The 16,707-nt window shown below is 40.4% G+C and overlaps 2 protein-coding genes across 8 annotated transcripts in view; one reads left to right on the top strand and one right to left on the bottom strand.

Annotated features, from left to right (window-relative positions):
- FAM186A (family with sequence similarity 186 member A) overlaps window positions 1-12,505 on the bottom strand; it is an 84,090-nt gene extending 71,585 nt beyond the window's left edge. Inside the window, exon 1 of the mRNA XM_061416133.1 lies at window positions 12,188-12,505. Coding sequence (XP_061272117.1) covers window positions 12,188-12,355 — 168 coding nt within the window. The 5' untranslated portion in view covers window positions 12,356-12,505. The remainder of the gene's footprint in view (window positions 1-12,187) is intronic.
- Window positions 12,506-12,648: 143 nt separating this feature from the next.
- The window catches only part of LARP4 (La ribonucleoprotein 4), a 75,396-nt gene continuing 71,337 nt past the window's right edge, over window positions 12,649-16,707 (top strand). For 2 of the 7 annotated variants that reach the window (XM_061416165.1, XM_061416164.1), the window contains exon 1: window positions 16,468-16,639. In XM_061416165.1, coding sequence (XP_061272149.1) covers window positions 16,622-16,639 — 18 coding nt within the window. In that variant the 5' untranslated portion in view covers window positions 16,468-16,621. Of the gene's footprint in view, window positions 12,986-14,694; window positions 15,033-16,445; window positions 16,640-16,707 lie in introns of those variants that run through there. The other 5 variants (XM_061416162.1, XM_061416166.1, XM_061416163.1 and 2 more) reach the window with 4 other exon arrangements.

The raw sequence follows: 16,707 nt of genomic DNA, 5'->3' as shown, positions 1-16,707 counted from the left end.
CAGGTTTCACAAGAGGCAGGTCAGGTGGTCTGGTATGCCCATCTCTTTCAGAATTTTCCACAGTTTATTGTGATCTACACAGTCAAAGGCTTTGGCATAGTCAGTAAAGCAGAAACAGATGTTTTTCTGGAACTCTCTTGCTTTTTCGATGATCCAGCAAATGTTGGCAATTTGATCTCTGCCTTTTCTAAAACCAGCTTGAATAGTGGGCCTTAGGAAGCATCACTACGAACAAAACTAGTGAAGGTGATGGAATTCCATTTGAGCTATTTCAAATCCTGAAAGATGATGCTGTGAAAGTGCTGCACTCAATATGTCAGCAAATTTGGAAAACTCAGCAGTGGCCACAGGACTGGAAAAGGTCAGTTTTCATTCCAATCCCAAAGAAAGACAATGCTAAAGAATGCTCAGACTACCGCACAATTGCACTCATCTCACATGCTGGTAAGGTAATGCTCAAAATTCTTCAAGCCAGGCTTCAGCAATACGTGAACTGTGAACTTGCAGATGTTCAATTGAGGTCACCACCTGGTTAATTTTACAATGATCCACTGTCATTCTCGAAGGTCCATCTGTCTTCTGCACAGGCCAGATAGGCAAGTTGAATGAAGATGTGCTGGGAATTACCACTCCTGCATCTTTCTCTGATGATGGCATTTATTTCTGCCATTCCTCTGGAAATGCAGTATTGTTTTCAGTTTACTACCTTCCTAGGTAAAGGAAGTTCTAATGCCTTCCACCTGGCCTTTCCCACTGTGATAACCCTCACTCCACAGTCAGAGAACCATTGTGGGGATTCTGCCAGTTGCTGAGTATGTCTTTTTCTTTTATGTATTCCAGAACTGGCAAAATAGCCAAAGGATGGCTTCAGGGACCCATGGGGCCCACTGTGACACAGACCTGAGCTAAAACTCTACTGATCACATGACTTCCGTAAGTGCCTGCACTCTGACTGGTAGATCACAATGATGTTCTTGATCTCCTAGAATTAGCATTTGTTCAGAGCCAGGATCCAATAGTCCCCAAAAGGTTTCATTATTTCCTATTCTCCAATACACAGTCATCCTAGTAAAAGGCCAGGTCTCTTTGAAGAAGACTTGGAGAAGGATTAATAGCATGAATTTCTGACTGTGTCCTTCCTCAAAGGAACCCATCTGCTCCTTCTTTCAGAGGGTTCTGGATCTGTAAACTGGCTTAAGTCTGAGAATTGACTGAGGAGCCATGACTCTCTGTTGTTATGTTTCAGATTAGACTTTGGTTCACTTGACCTAGAAATTTTCCACTTATGCAGATCAAGTAAGAGTTTAGTAAGTGAAAGTCACTCAGTCGTATCCAACTGTTTGCAACCCCATGGACTATACAGTCCGTTGAATTCTCCAGGCCAGAATATTGGAATGGGTAACCATTCCCTTCTCCAGGGTATCTTCCCAACCCAAGGATCCAGCCCAGGTCTCTGGATCCAATTGCAGGTGGATTCTTTACCAGCTGAGTTACCAGGGAAGCCCAATTTTACTTTTAGTAGAAATACTACAATCAACTAGCCAATGCCATAGCTCTTCATAAGTCATACTATTCTGATTGGTGTCTGACTGGACTCTGCTGTGCATTATGGTAACCATGCCCACTCAGCCTTTGGTGGTTGTATGTCCCCACTTGGCCTTGCCACCTCAGGATCCAATTACTCCCAATGTTTTAGATTTTCCAATTTCACCATAAGGTCTGGCCTACAGAAAAGAGTGATCACAGAGTTCTCCAAGGATGCCAAGGCTCCTCTTATAAAGTTATTTCTCACAGTTATGATGAAAGGTATGTCTTCTGGATGTTCCCAGGGTGGATGAATAGATCTTAAATCCACCTTAACATTCCTGTCTCTCTAATCCTTCTAATTGTTCCCTACATTAAACCAAGACAAGTCTGGCGTGTCTAACTTATTCACTGTGTGTGAGTAACTTTTTGGTCCATGTTTCAGCGAACCAACCAAACAAACTGTTGGAGCCTTTTCTAACTCACCAAGCTGCAATGTTAAATACTAAATCTTGCTTTAGTGAGTCCACATCAGTTAGCCTGATCCAACTTTATGTTTTTTAACATATATATAATTTTTAAAAATTTATTTATTGACTGTGCTGCGTCTTTGTTGCTGTAACGACTTTTCTCTAGTTGTGGCAAGTGGGGGCTACTCTCTAGTTGCATTGTTCAGGCTTCTCGTGGCAGTGTCTCCTCTTGTTGCTGAGACAGGCTCTAGGGTACTCAGGCTTCAGTAGTTGCGGCTGAGGGCTCAGGAGTTGCAGTTCCCCAGCTCTAGAGCACAGGCTCAATAACTGTGGCTCTCAGGCTTAGTCACTCGCAGTATGTGGGATCTTCTCGGTCCAGGGATCGAACTGGTGTCTCCTACATTGGCAGGCATATTCTTTATCACTAAACCACCCGTGTGTGCATGTGTATGCTTAGTCACTCAGTCGTGTCCAACTCTCTGAGACCCCATGGACCATGGCCTGCCAGGCTCCTTTTTCCATGGGATTCTCCAGGCAATAATGCTGGAGTGGGTTGCCATTTCCTTCTCCAAAACCACCAGGGAAGCTCCAACTTTATGTTTCTTCTGTCACTATCCCACACCCACACCTTCAACATCCATTCCCATACATATTCTCTGGACTTCTATATGTAAAAATTAGAAAATTCAAGTAGATCTTTTGGAGTGTAGTGCACTTCCTCATGGGTCTCACTTTATACCTTATCTTCAGTGGCTTACTGGATTTTAATCTAGTTACAGGTCTAGAAACAAAGAGATGTTGTGGGAGTGGTTTCTGAGGAAGCAGCATCATCTTGCTTGGTACAACTCCTCAGGAAAGGTCATTGTAGTTTCCTCAGGCAATACAAGGTTAATCCTCTGAGACAGGCATGGAGCAGCCATTCTCATTGATGTTGGGTAAAGAGGCAGCTTCTCTGGCAAAGAAAACTCGTCATTACTTAGAGCTTTCAATATTCCAAGCTTTAACAAAGTCTTTGCATACATCCCCATTCCAGTTTTCAGGATCCCAGTCCTTTTCACTGTTCTCACTCTAACATGAGCCACCTAGTGACACTGGGAGCTCAACTTGTACTGCAATTCAGCAAGTCAGAGAATGAGTTTCTTGGTTTAATTTTCATCAGTTAGCTGGCACTACAGTTCCTCAATAAATGAAAAATAAAATTACCATCAGATCAGATCAGATCAGTCGCTCAGTCGTGTCTGACTCTTTGCGACCCCATGAATCGCAGCACGCCAGGCCTCCCTGTCCATCACCAACTCCCGGAGTTCACCCAGACTCACGTCCATCGAGTCAGTGATGCCATCCAGCCATCTCATCCTCTGTCGTCCCCTTCTCCTCCTGCCCCCAATCCCTCCCAGCATCAGAGTCTTTTCCAATGAGTCAACTCTTCACATGAGGTGGCCAAAGTACTGGAGTTTCAGCTTTAGCATCAGGCCTTCCAAAGAAATCCCAGGGCTGATCTCCTTCAGAATGGACTGGTTGGATCTCCTTGCAGTCCAAGGGACTCTCAAGAGTCTTCTCCAACACCACAGTTCAAAAGCATCAATTCTTTGGCGCTCAGCCTTCTTCACAGCCCAACTCTCACATCCATACATGACCACAGGAAAAACCATAGCCTTGACTAGACGAACCTTTGTTGGCAAAGTAATGTCTCTGCTTTTGAATATGCTATCTAGGTTGGTCATGACTTTCCTTCCAAGGAGTAAGCGTCTTTTAATTTCATGGCTGCAGTCACCATCTGCAGTGATTTTGGAGCCCAGAAAAATAAAGTCTCACACTGTTTCCACTGTTTCCCCATCTATTCCCCATGAAGTGATGGGACCGGATGCCATGATCTTCGTTTTCTGAATGTTGAGTTTTAGCCAACTTTTTCACTCTCCACTTTCACTTTCATCAAGAGGCTTTTGAGTTTCTCTTCACTTTCTGTCATAAGGGTGGTGTCATCTGCATATCTGAGGTTATTGATATTTCTCCCGGCAATCTTGATTCCAGTTTGTGTTTCTTCCAGTCCAGCATTTCTCATGATGTACTCTGCATATAAGTTAAATAAACAGGGTGACAATATACAGCCTTGACGAACTCCTTTTCCTATTTGGAACCAGTCTGTTGTTCCATGTTCAGTTCTAACTGTTGCTTCCTGACCTGCATACAAATTTCTCAAGAGGCAAATCGGGTGGTCTGGTATTCCCATCTCTTGAAGAATTTTCCACAGTTTATTGTGATCCACACAGTCAAAGGCTGCAGCAATTCTACTTCTGAGTATACAAAGAATTGACAGCAGACACTTAAACAGATATTTGTACTTCTTTGTTTATAGCAACATTATTCACAATGGCAGACAGGTGGAAGCAACTCATGTGCCTAAAATATAATATATACACACAATGGAATATTATTTAACTTTAAAAAGAAAAAATTCTAAAAAATTCTACAACAGAGATGAACTCTTAAGACACACTAAACAAAATAAATCAGGCACAAAAGGACAAATACTTTATGGTTTCACTTACATAAGGTGTCTAGAGTAGGCAAATTCATAAAGACAGAAAGAAAAATGGCTTTTGCTAGGGTTTGGGGGAAAAGGGGAGTGGGTAGTTATTGTTTAATGGGTCAGAGTTTCTGTTTGGGGTGATGAAACATCACGCCAGGCTTTCCTGTCCTTCACTATCTCCTGGAGTTTGCTCAAACTCATGTCCATTGAGCTAATGATGCCACCCAACCATCTCATCCTCTGTCGCCCCTTTCTCCTCTTGCCCTTAATCTTTCCCAGCATCAGGGTCTTTTCCCATGAGTTGGCTCTTCACATCAGGTGGCTAGAGTATTGGTGCTTCAGCTTCAGCATCAGTCCTTCCAATGAATATTCAGGGTTCATTTTATGGTTACACAACACTATAAATGTATTTAATGCCAATGAATTGTACAATTAAAAATAGATAAAATCACAAATTTTGTTATGTATATTTTATCAGGATAAAAATTTAAAAATAGGTTAACTGCTTGTTTCAAACAAAAATAATTGGAAAGTAATAGACATTAAGTTTATAATACATGTAGAAGTATGGCATAAATATCACACAGGCCAGGAGAGGAAAAAAGGAGAATACTGCTGCAAAGTTTATACACTGCTCAAAATTGGTGTAATACACTTTAGGGTAAATGGTGATAACCTAAATACATACACTATGAACCCCAAAGCAACCAACGAAAAGTAAAAGTATAGCTAGTAAACCAATAAAGGAAATAAAGTGGAATCATAAAATATATTCACTCTAAAAGATGTCAGGAATAATAAAAGGAAACAAACAAAAAACATGGGACAAACAAAACAAATAGCGAGACGGTAAATTTAAACTTAACCATATTGATAATTGTATTAAATATAAATAGTCTAAACATCCAATTAAAAGGCAGAAATTGTCAGGTTGGATAAAAAAGAAACTCAGTTATATGCTTCTTGTAAGAAACCTATTTTTAAAATTATTTATTTATTTATTTATGGTTGTGCTGGGTCTTCATTGCCCTCAGGCTTTCTCTAGTTGTGGCAAGTGGAGGCTTCTCTCTAGTTATGGTATGGGGGCTTTTCATTGCAGTGGCTTCTCTTGTTGCAGAGCACAGGCTCTAGGCTCACAGGCTTCAGTAGTTGTGGCTCATGGGCTTAGGTGCTCTGAGGCACATTGGATCTACTGGGACCACAGATTGAACCCATGTCCCCTGCATTGGCAGGTAGATTCCTATACACTGCATCACCATGAAAGTCTATGTAAGAAATCTATTTTAAATATAGTAAGCCAAATATATTTAAAGTAAAAGAATAGAAGAAGGGAAAGGAGGACTTCTTGGAGGTTCAGGTAGAAGACTCCATGCTTCTACTTCAGGGGGACATGAGTTCGATCCCTGGTTAGGGAAATAAGATCCAACATGCTGCACAGTATGACCAAAAGAAAGAAAGTAAAAAGGAAAAGGACGGTAATACTCATCAAAGGAAAGCTACAGTGGCTATAACAAACAATAAGTTACAAACAAACAAACTTGTTAAGTGTTTGTTTGTTAAGTTACAAACAAACAGAGTTTGTTTAAGTTACAGAGAAAAGTATATTGTGGTTTAGTTGCTAAGTCATGTCTGACACTTGAGACCCCAAGGACCGTAGCCTGCCAAGCTCCTCTGACCATGGGATTTCCCAGGCATACTGGAAAACATTCCCAGAATACTGGAGTGGGTTGCCATTTCCTTCTCCAGGGGATCTTCCCAACCCAGGAATTGAATCTGGGTCTCCTGCAGGCAGATTCTTTACCAACTGAGCTACAAGGGAAGCCTGAAAAGTATATTACTAGAGATAAATAGGATCATTCCATGATACTAAAGTAGCCAATTCATTGAGATAACATAACAATTCTAAATGTTTCAGTTCAGTTCAGTTCAGTTCAGTTGCTCAGTCAGTCGTGTCTGACTCTTTGTGACCCCATGAATTGCAGCACACCAGGCCTCCCTGTCCATCACCATCTCCCGGAGTTCACTCAAACTCATGTCCATTGAGTCGGTGATGCCAGCCAGCCATCTCATCCTCTGTCGTCCCCTTTTCCTCCTGCCCCCAATCCCTCCCAGCATCAGAGTCTTTTCCAACGAGTCAACTCTTCCCATGAGGTGGCCAAAGTACTAAATGTTTAGTCACCTAATAATAAAGATTTAACGTACGTGGGGGAAATATGATAGACTATCAGAAGAAATAGAAAATTGCACAGTTGTAGCCAAACATTTCTATCTCCCTCTTTCAATAAGTGATAAAGTTGAGAAAAAAACAACAGAAGACTTGAACAATACTATCAACTGATTTGAGGTAATTGTTATTTATATTCAATAACAAGATGAAAATTATAGTCAATGGCATACATAACATTTCCTAATATAGACCATATTCTGAGCAATAAAACAAATTTCAAGAAATTCACTAGGTTTCAGATCATATGAAATAAGGTCTCTGACCCCAATGAAATTGAATTTGAAATAAATAAGAGCAAGAAGTCTCCAAATATTTGGAAACTAAAGAAATGACACTCTTCTAAATAACACATGGATCAAAGAAAAAATTAAAAATGAAATTATAACATGTATAAAACTGAATGAAAATGAAAACACAGCATTTTCATTTGCAGAGGGGGAAATATATGGAACAAAACACTAAAAACGTTAACAAGCCGAAGCAACTAGAACCTGTGCTCCGCAATAAGAGAAACCACTGCAATGAGAAGCCCACGCACCGCAATGAAGAGTAGCTCCTGCTCACTGCAACCAGAGAAAGCCCTGGCACAGCAACGAAGGCTCCACACAGTTAAAAACACAACAAAATAAAACCAATGTTATCAAATCAGTGACCTCAGCTTGTCCTTAAAGAAACTAGGAAAAAAAAAAAAAGAAGAGCAAATTATATGCAAAGCAAATAGTTTGTTCCAAAAGCGTAAGGTTGGCTTAACATTCACTGCTGAGAAAAATTAGACCTAAATAAATGGAGAGATATGCTATGATCAGGGGTCAGAAGAGTCAATAGTGTTAAGATTTCAATTCTCCCCAAACTGATATACAAATTCAATACATTCCCAGTCAAAATACCAGTAGGCATTTTCCCCCCAATAGAATTTGACAGATTGATTCTAAATTTCCTATGGAAAAGCAAGGGAGAAAGTAGTATGAACAAAGACAATTTTTAGGTTACGAATGTTTAAGTATTGAGAGAAATGCCCAAGAAGAGGATAAAAAGTTAAAAGGCCGATGTGAGAGAAGTTGGGCACAACTGAAAAACTACGAAGTTTAGGAACTAAAACTATATGATTTCAAGAATTATGAAACTTCAGTAATCAAGACACTGTGGTAGTGACATAAAGATACTTAAATAGTAAAGAGAACAGACTGGAGACTGTTAACCCACACATATATGGTCAATTGACTTTCAATAAAGGTGCAAATGCAATTTAATGGAGAAAGAGTAGTCTTTTCAACAAACAGAGCTAGAATAATTGTTTTTAAAAAAGAACTTAGATCCATATCTGATATGATATACGAATATTAAAACAAAATGGATCATAGACCTAAATGTAAAATCTAACAGTATAAAACTCCTAGAAAAACACAAAAGAAAAAATGTACTGTCTTTGGATTTCTCTTGGCCAATAAACCCCTCTTATATGAAGTGTTTAGGGGAAAGAAAAGGAGCTAGAAGTCAATTCACACACAATCACATTTCTTCTTGTAAATAACTATTTGATAAAAGCTCAGTAGAAAACAAAACAAAACAAAAAAGAAAACAAATGAAAGCTATTGACTAAAATTAGATATCAATATTAGCTATAGAATAATTTTTTTATCACAGTCACTCAACAACACATGTGATTCATTTCTTAAAAAGCTTGATTAACTATGATATGAAATTGAAAGCGATTAATATAGAACTGGAGCTTGTGGGGACTTTCCTGGTGATACAGTGGACAAGAATCCACCTGCCAATGCAAGGGACACGGGTTTGATCCCTGGTCTGGGAGATTCCACTTGCTGCAGAGCAACTAAGCCCATGTGCCACAGTTGCTGAGCCCGAGTTCTAGAGCCCATGAGCTGCAACTAACGTGCCCTTGTGCCATAGTTACTGAAAATCTGTGCTGCAAACACTGACGCCCCTGCACCTAGAGCCTGTGCTCTGCAACAAGAGAGGCTACCACAATGAGAAGCCTGTGCACTGAAATGAAGAGTAGCCCCCTCTCACTGCAACTAGAGAGCCTGCATGCAGAAATGAAGACCTAGCACAACTAAAAATAATGAATAAATAAATCGTTAAAAAAAAAAAAAAAGAATTGGAGCTTGTTATCCAGAGTCTGGATCTACGTGAGTGATCACACCATTGTGATTATCTGGGTCGTGAAGATCTTTTTTGTACAGTTCTTCTGTGTATTCTTGCCACCTCTTCTTAATATCTTTTGCTTCTGTCAGGTCCATACCATTTCTGTCTTTTATTGAGCCCATCTTTGCATGAAATGTTCCCTTGATATCTCTAATTTTCTTAAAGAGATCTCTAGTCTTTCCTAATCTATTGTTTTCCTCTACTTCTTTGCACTGATCTCTGAGGAAGGCTTTCTTATCTCTCCTTGCAATTCTTTGAAACTCTGCATTCAAATGGGTATATCTTTCCTTGTCTCCTTTGCTGTTCGCTTCTCTTCTTTTCACAGCTATTTGTAAGGCTTCCTCAGACAGCCATTTTGCTTTTTTGCATTTCTTTTTCTTGGAGATGGTCTTGCTCCCTGTCTCCTGTACAATGTCAGGAACCTCCATCCATAGTTCATTAGGCACTCTGTCTATCAGATCTAGTCCCTTAAATCTATTTCTCACTTCCACATAAGGGATGTGATTTAGGTCATACCTGAAAGGTCTAGTGGATTTCTCCACTTTCTTCAATTTCAGTCTGAATTTGGCAATAAGGAGTTCATGACCTGAGCCACAGTCAGCTCCTGGTCTTGTTTTTGCTGACTGTATAGAGCTTCTCCATCTTTGGCTGCAAAGAGCATAATCAATCTGATTTCGGTGTCGACCATCTGGTGATGTCCATGTGTAGAGTCTTCTCTTGTGTTGTTGGAAGAGAGTGTTTGCTATGACCAGTGTGTTCTCTTGGCAAAACTCTACTAGCCTTTGCCTTGCTTCATTCTGTACTCCAAGGCCAAATTTGCCTGTTCCTCCAGGTGTTTCTTGACTTCCTACTTTTACATTCTAGTTCCCTATAATGAAAAGGACATCTTTTTTGGGTGTTAGTTCTAAAAGGTCTTGTAGGTCTTCATAGAACCGTTCAACTTCAGCTTCTTCAATTTTACTGGTCGGGGCATAGACTTGGATTACCGTGATATTGAATGGTTTGCCTTGAAAATGAACACAGATCATTCTGTCGTTTTTGAGACTGCATCCAAGTACTGCATTTCAGACTCTTTTGTTGACTATCATGGCTACTCCATTTCTTGGAAGGGATTCCTGCCCACAGTAGTAGATATAATGGGCATCTGAGTTAAATTCACCCATTCCAGTCCATTTTAGTTCGCTGATTCCTAGAATGTTGACATTCACTCTTTCCATCTCCTGTTTGACCACTTCCAATTTGCCTTGATTCATGGACCTAACATTCCAGGTTCCTATGCAATATTGCTCTTTACAGCATCACACCTTGCTTCTATCACCAGTCCCATCCACAACTGGGTGTTGTTTTTGCTTTGGCTCTATCCCTTCATTCTTTCTGGAGTTATTTCTCCACTGATCTCCAGTAGCATGTTGGGCACCTACTGACCTGGGGAGTTCATCTTTCAGTGTCCTATCTTTTTGCCGTTTTATACTGTTCATGGGGTTCTCAAGGCAAGAATACTGAAGTGGTTTGCTATTCCCTTCTCTAGTGGACCATATTCTGTCATATCTTCATGACCCAGATAATTACAATGGTGTGATCACTCACCTAGAGCCAGACATCCTGGAATGTGAAGTCAAGTGGGCCTTAGGCAGTATCACTATGAACAAAGCTAGTGGAGGTGATGGAATTCCAGATGAGCTATTTCAAATCCTAAAAGATGATGCTATGAAAGCACTGCACTCAATATGTCAGCAAATTTGGAAAACTCAGCAGTAGCCACAGGACTGGAAAAGGTCAGTTTTCATTCCAATCCCAAAGAAAGGCAATGCCAAAGAATGCTCAAACTACCGCACAATTGCACTCATCTCACATGCTAGTAAAGTAATGCTCCAAATTCTCCAAGCCAGGCTTCAGCAATACGTGAACCATGAACTTCCAGATGTTCAAGCTGGTTTTAGAAAAGGCAGAGGAACCAGAGATCAAATTGCCAACATCCACTGGACCATCAAAAAAGCAAGAGAATTCCAGAAAAAGATCTATTTCTGCTTTATTGACTAAGCCAAAGCCTTTGACTGTGGGGATCACAATAAACTGTGGAAAATTCTTCAAGTGATGGGAATACCAGACCACCTGACCTGCCTCCTGAGAAACCTGTGTGCAGATCAGGAAGCAACAGTTAGAACTGGACATGGAACAACAGACTGGTTCTAAACAGGAAAAGGAGTATGTCAAGGCTGTATAATTGTCACCCTGCTTATTTAACTTCTGTGCAGAGTACATCATGAGAAATGCTGGGCTGGAGGAAGCACAAGCTGGAATCAACTGCCAGGAGAAATATCAATAACCTCAGATATGCAGATGACACCACCCTTACGGCAGAAAGTGAAGAAGAACTAAAGAACCTCTTGATGAAAGTGAAAGAGGAGAGTGAAAAAGTTGGCTTAAAGCTCAATATTAAGGAAACAAAGATCATGGCATCCAGTCCCATTACTTCATGGCAATTAGATGAGGAAGCAGTGGAAACAGTGACAGACTTTATTTTTGGGGGCTCCAAAATCACTGCAGATGATGATTGCAGCCATGAAATTAAAAGAGGCTTACTCCTTGGAAGAAAAGTTATGACCAACCTAGACAGCATATTAAAAAGCAGAGACATTACTTTGTCAACAATGGTCTGTCCAGTTAAGGCTATGTCTTTTCCAGTAGTTGTGTATAGATGTGAGAGTTGGACTATAAAGAAAGATGAGCACCGAAGAATTGATGCTTTTGAACTGTGGTGTTGGAGAAGACTCTTGAGAGTCCCTTGGACTGCAAGGAGATCCAACCAGTCCATCCTAAAGGAAATCAGTCCTGGGTGTTCATTGGAAAGGACTGATGCTGAAGCTGAAACTCCAATACTTTAGCCACCTGATGTGAAGAACTGACTCAATTGAAAAGACCCTGATGCTGGGAAAGATTGAGAGCAGGAGGAGAAGGGGATGACAGAGGATGAGATGGTTGGATGGCATCACCAACTCGATGGACATGAGTTTGGGTAAACTCCGGGAGTTGGTGATGCACAGGTAGACCTGGCGTGCTGCAGTTCATGGGGTCGCAGAGTCGGATATGACTGAGCAACTGAACTGTACTGACTGATCCACAGTCAGAGGAAATTGTCATTTGGAATCAAAGTTATCTAAGTCAAATATTATGAAAACAAAGTGAGTCTTTGAAAAAAAAAAAAAAGTAGCTGCTCAGGGAAAGGTTAAAAAGAAAGTTGCAATCCAAAACTTTTCATTTACTACTTACCTCTCTGGCTCGCTGGAGCTGTGCTTGCTCAATCCTACTGATGACATCCTGAACTGCAAATGGAATCTCAATATTAGGAACCTCTGATCTTTCTAGGACAGCTTTGTACATTTTGGTGAAATCGAAAATTTCTTTTTCTGCTTCATTTTCGTTTTTCTCAGTTGACATTTTGATAAATGTTTTGGAAAGTAGAGTGATTTTCTTTTATTTCTTCGTTTTTTACAAAATATAGGCAAATGCTTTTAAGCCATCCACAAGGAAGCTAGAAGTGGCTTTTCTTGCTCCCAGAGATTGTGGAGTACCCTGATCCTACCCATGGTGTTCCGGTCCTGGTGATGTCATATTAGATCCATTGTGACATTATCATTGACTCAAACACTTAAAGAGTGCTTACTGTATGCAGAGAATTAGGCATTCTATATGCTGTGATGGTAGCGGGTGAAGGGGGGAGGGTGGGTAGGAAAGAATAGACAACAGGAACTATAAAAGAAATAACGATATAGCATTGCTTAAATGAGCTTAAAAATCTAGGTGTTAGAATTCAGGATCCAGTATATCAATTCTAACTCCTGGTTCTTCTCTCTTCCTGAGGTTTTGCTTAAGAATGTTTAAGCTTGTAATGGAATAATTGCATTACAACTTCCTCAGCTGCCTCTCAACTTTTCCTAGACTTGTAGTAACTTGGAAGATAGTATTTGGATGAAGATTACAATCTTTGCACTGCCTAGTGGCTCATTTATTCAAGGAGCCTGACTGAAGAAGGCTTTGAAGTTTCATAGTTGGCTGAGAAATTGAAGGGTATGCTTAGAGGCTGCTTTCTAACTGAAAAAATCACTTTGGGCAGCTCCTTTGTAGAGGAGGTGAAAATATTTTGGACACTGGAACAATTAAAGGACAGATGGTTTTATTGGTGGTGTAGATTATTTTTTAATTTAAAAAAGTACAAAAAAGTACAGAAAATAATATAACAAATAGCCGTGTGCCTATCACCTAGAATGAACAGATATTAACATTTTGTCATATTTGCTGCAGATATTTTTAATAAAGCATTAGAGATAAAGTTTGTTATTCTCTCTAGATTCCTTCCTTCCCCTTTACCCATTTTTAGAGGGCAATAACAAGCATAAATCTGATGTATTTAGGGCCATAACAAGCATAAATCTGATGTATTTATGTCTAGTCTATGTTTATATAGTTTTATTGTAGGTGTGTTCCTAAACTATGTAAAATCTACATATGTAAAACTATGTAGGTTTTAGATTTTATACAAATTGTAGATGTATACCAATTTCTCTATGAGAACTATGAGTACTTTATGAGTGCTTGTTGAAAAACTTGTAAATTTAAATAATTTGTTTCAGTCCTTTGGAGAAAGGGATACAGGAGATCATAATGTAATTGTCTTTTAAAAGTATCAAGCAATATATAAATATTTTCCCTTCTCTTTAAGACCCTGTTGTCTAAGTTATCCCTCCCCTGTGGTCCCAAATCATCTTGTAAACTTCGTATTATAATACTTATTGAAGTGTAACTATTATTTGTTTCTATCCACTAGTTGTTGAACTTCTCAAAACCAGATGCTGTACCTTAGGTCTCTTTTTTTCCTTTTTTGGCTGTGCTAGCTCTTCTATGCAGCATGCAGATTTTTGTTGCAGAGCACTGGCTCTAGTGCACACGGGCCTCAATAGTTGCAGCCTACAGGCTTAGTTGCCCTGTGCCATGTGGGATTCTATTTCCAATCAGGGATGGAACCTGTGTCCTCTGCATTGGAAGGTGGATTCCTAACCACTGGACCACCAGGGAAGTCCCTGTACTTTAGGTTTATCTAACGTTTGGCATACTCTTTTTCAGTACTTCCATGGAAATTGTCTAAAATATTTGGGCATTCATTATAGTTTAAAATTCCTTCCCTGGTGGTCCAGTGGCTGAGACTCCGTGTTCCCAATGCAGGGGGCTCGGGTTAGATCCCTGGTCAGGGAACTAGATCCTACATGCTGCTACTAGGAGTCCGCACGCCTCCACTAAGACCAAGTGCAACTAAATAAGTAAGTAAGTAAGTAGATAAATAAATATTAAAACTCCTTTCCTTGTGGAAACTTCTCTGAGTCCGGAACATTTTCTTTTATTGTTAAGATTATACCCTCCTCCCCCTCCCCATGAGATATCACTCCCTCCTTTCCTATAAGTCACAATTAAGTCTATTTATTCAAGGGAGTTTATAATGTTTTCTGAAAGGGCCACAATTAAGGAGAATTATTTGTTTTTAGAAATGTGAGGTTTCATTAAAATATCCATCATTACCCAATATTCCTTGACATTATCAATTAATCTATTAAATTACTTTGTTGATAATATTATTAAATTATGAGGTCCTTTAATAACCTAATTCCTCTTGATTCCTTTACATTGCTTACCCTAGTAGGCATTCACAAAGTGGCCTACATGCTGGTCAACTAAACTAATTTAGTATTATTGTGCTTTCTCTCTCCCTCATATTTTTTATGCAGCATGGAATTCATCAGCAACTAGCAATGAAGGCTTTTTAAAACAAATTAAAAAAAAAATCTCTTCAATTTGACGAGCATTTGTTGAGATACGACTCTGTGGCTACCATTATCCTAGACTATTAAGAATATATGATAGGGTACCCGTGAAGAAACTGAAAAACAACAAGAAAAGAAAAGAGAATTTAAGTTAGAATATAATATTCAAGTGCTAAACAAGGGACATGAAGAAGAGATCTGTGAGGAACGGAGTCCTTGGGAAAACCTTATGGAGAGAGAAGGTTGATTGACAAATGAAGGCATTCCAGATAAGGAAGATACCTTGAGCCATGGCTTTGGAGGTGAGTGCTGAGTTTGTACTTCAGGGGGAAAGTAACTGGTTTAATTGAAGTGAAGTAATCTTGAATTTAGACTTCCCTATCTGCCTGCAATGCAGGAGACCAGGATTCAATCCTTGTGTTGGGAAGATCCCCTGGAGAAAGAAATGGCAACCAACTCCAGTATTCTTGCCTGGGAAATCCAATGGACAGAGGAATCTGGTGGGATACGGTCCATAGAGTCACACAGAGGCCAACACAACTGAAGCGACTTAGCAGGCATACACACAAGGGAGATTACATGGGATATAATAACAGTTTGGTGAAAATGAAACCTTCAATTTAGGAAGATTTTTTGAAATAATGTAGTAGAAAAAATTTATTGAAAAATCAAGACATGATTATTTCAAACGACAAATGTCTGAGTTAAGATATAGAAGTGGGACTGTTGAGGGAGGGATAAATCCTAGTAAGTGTGGCTAAAGATGATAAAGAATTGGGATCACCTCACAGATAATTATAAAGATTAATTAAAAAAATTTTTTTATTGTATTTCATTTGAATTGATGGCAGGACATCAATGAAGAGGCTATCCAGATTAAGTATTAATATTACCAAATAACATACTGAGCAAAGATGTGGGTACCTGATTCAAGAGAACGTGGGGCAAAGTTCTTTGAATGTGTGTCTTAGGGAAACCCGCTCTCCCAGTGTTAGCCGCTCAGTCGTACCCGACTCTTTGCGACCTCATACTGTAGCCCACCAGGCTCCTCTGTCCATGAGATTTTCCAGGCAAGGATACTGGAATGGGTTGCCATTTCCTTCTCCAGGGGATCTTCCCAACCCAGGGATTGAACCCAGGTCTCCTGCACTGCAGGCAGATTCTTTACCAACTGAACTACAAGGGAAGCCCTAGAGGGCTCCTTCAACAGTAAAATGGGGCTAACAGTATTATTGCGTTGAATTGTTTAGATTAATTCACATATAATAGTTAGAATAGTGCCAGGCCTTTAATGTGAACGGGTTGCTGTTAATATGTTTACCATTACTGCTGCTTTTTTCCCCTTCTCTTTTTTTCCTGCGAGTCATCGCCTTTTCAGTAGGGCCGGGCATTTTTCAGTACACTTTGCACAGTCTCGGCTACGACTGAAGTGACTTAGCATAGCATAGCATAGGTCTTGGGCCATGAGAAACTGCGGAGTTATTACGGTAACTCTCCAATGGGCCAGGGATAAAATGTGCCCGTAAAATTTTTCCACACCCCCGTGGCACAGAATGGTGCATTCCTCTGATAGATTGCACCCCTCCCCACCCCCATGTCAGATAATAGTACAGTCCAAACTGCGGCTGGAAAAGGTAGTGCAAAAGTTGAGCGCGCCGAGGATTTTCTCTTCTCCCGGAAGCAATTGTTCTCTAGAGCCGGAAACAGTTGCTGTTTCAAGGGAGGTGGGACAGGGCGAGTCAGGGCGCAGCGGCTGACGGCGGGGGAGGAGCCGGGTCCGCTGCCGGGTGGAGGGGCCAGGCGAGTGTCCTTATCCTAGCGATTGGGGCTCGGGCCTGTAAGCCAGTTGGAGTCGCGTCGGCGAGAACGATTGGGCCGAGCGGAGGAAGACATGTTGCTCTTCGTGGAGGTGAGTGGACTTGGGAACCTCATCGTGCTCTGAGGAGAGCTGGAGTGTGGAGGCGCCGGCCGGTCCCA

The sequence above is a fragment of the Bos javanicus genome, chromosome 5, assembly GCF_032452875.1.
Source record: "Bos javanicus breed banteng chromosome 5, ARS-OSU_banteng_1.0, whole genome shotgun sequence".
Classification (NCBI taxonomy): domain Eukaryota; kingdom Metazoa; phylum Chordata; class Mammalia; order Artiodactyla; family Bovidae; genus Bos; species Bos javanicus.
The sequence above is the reverse complement of the archived record's forward strand: the minus strand, read 5'-3'. Positions and strand labels throughout refer to the sequence as shown.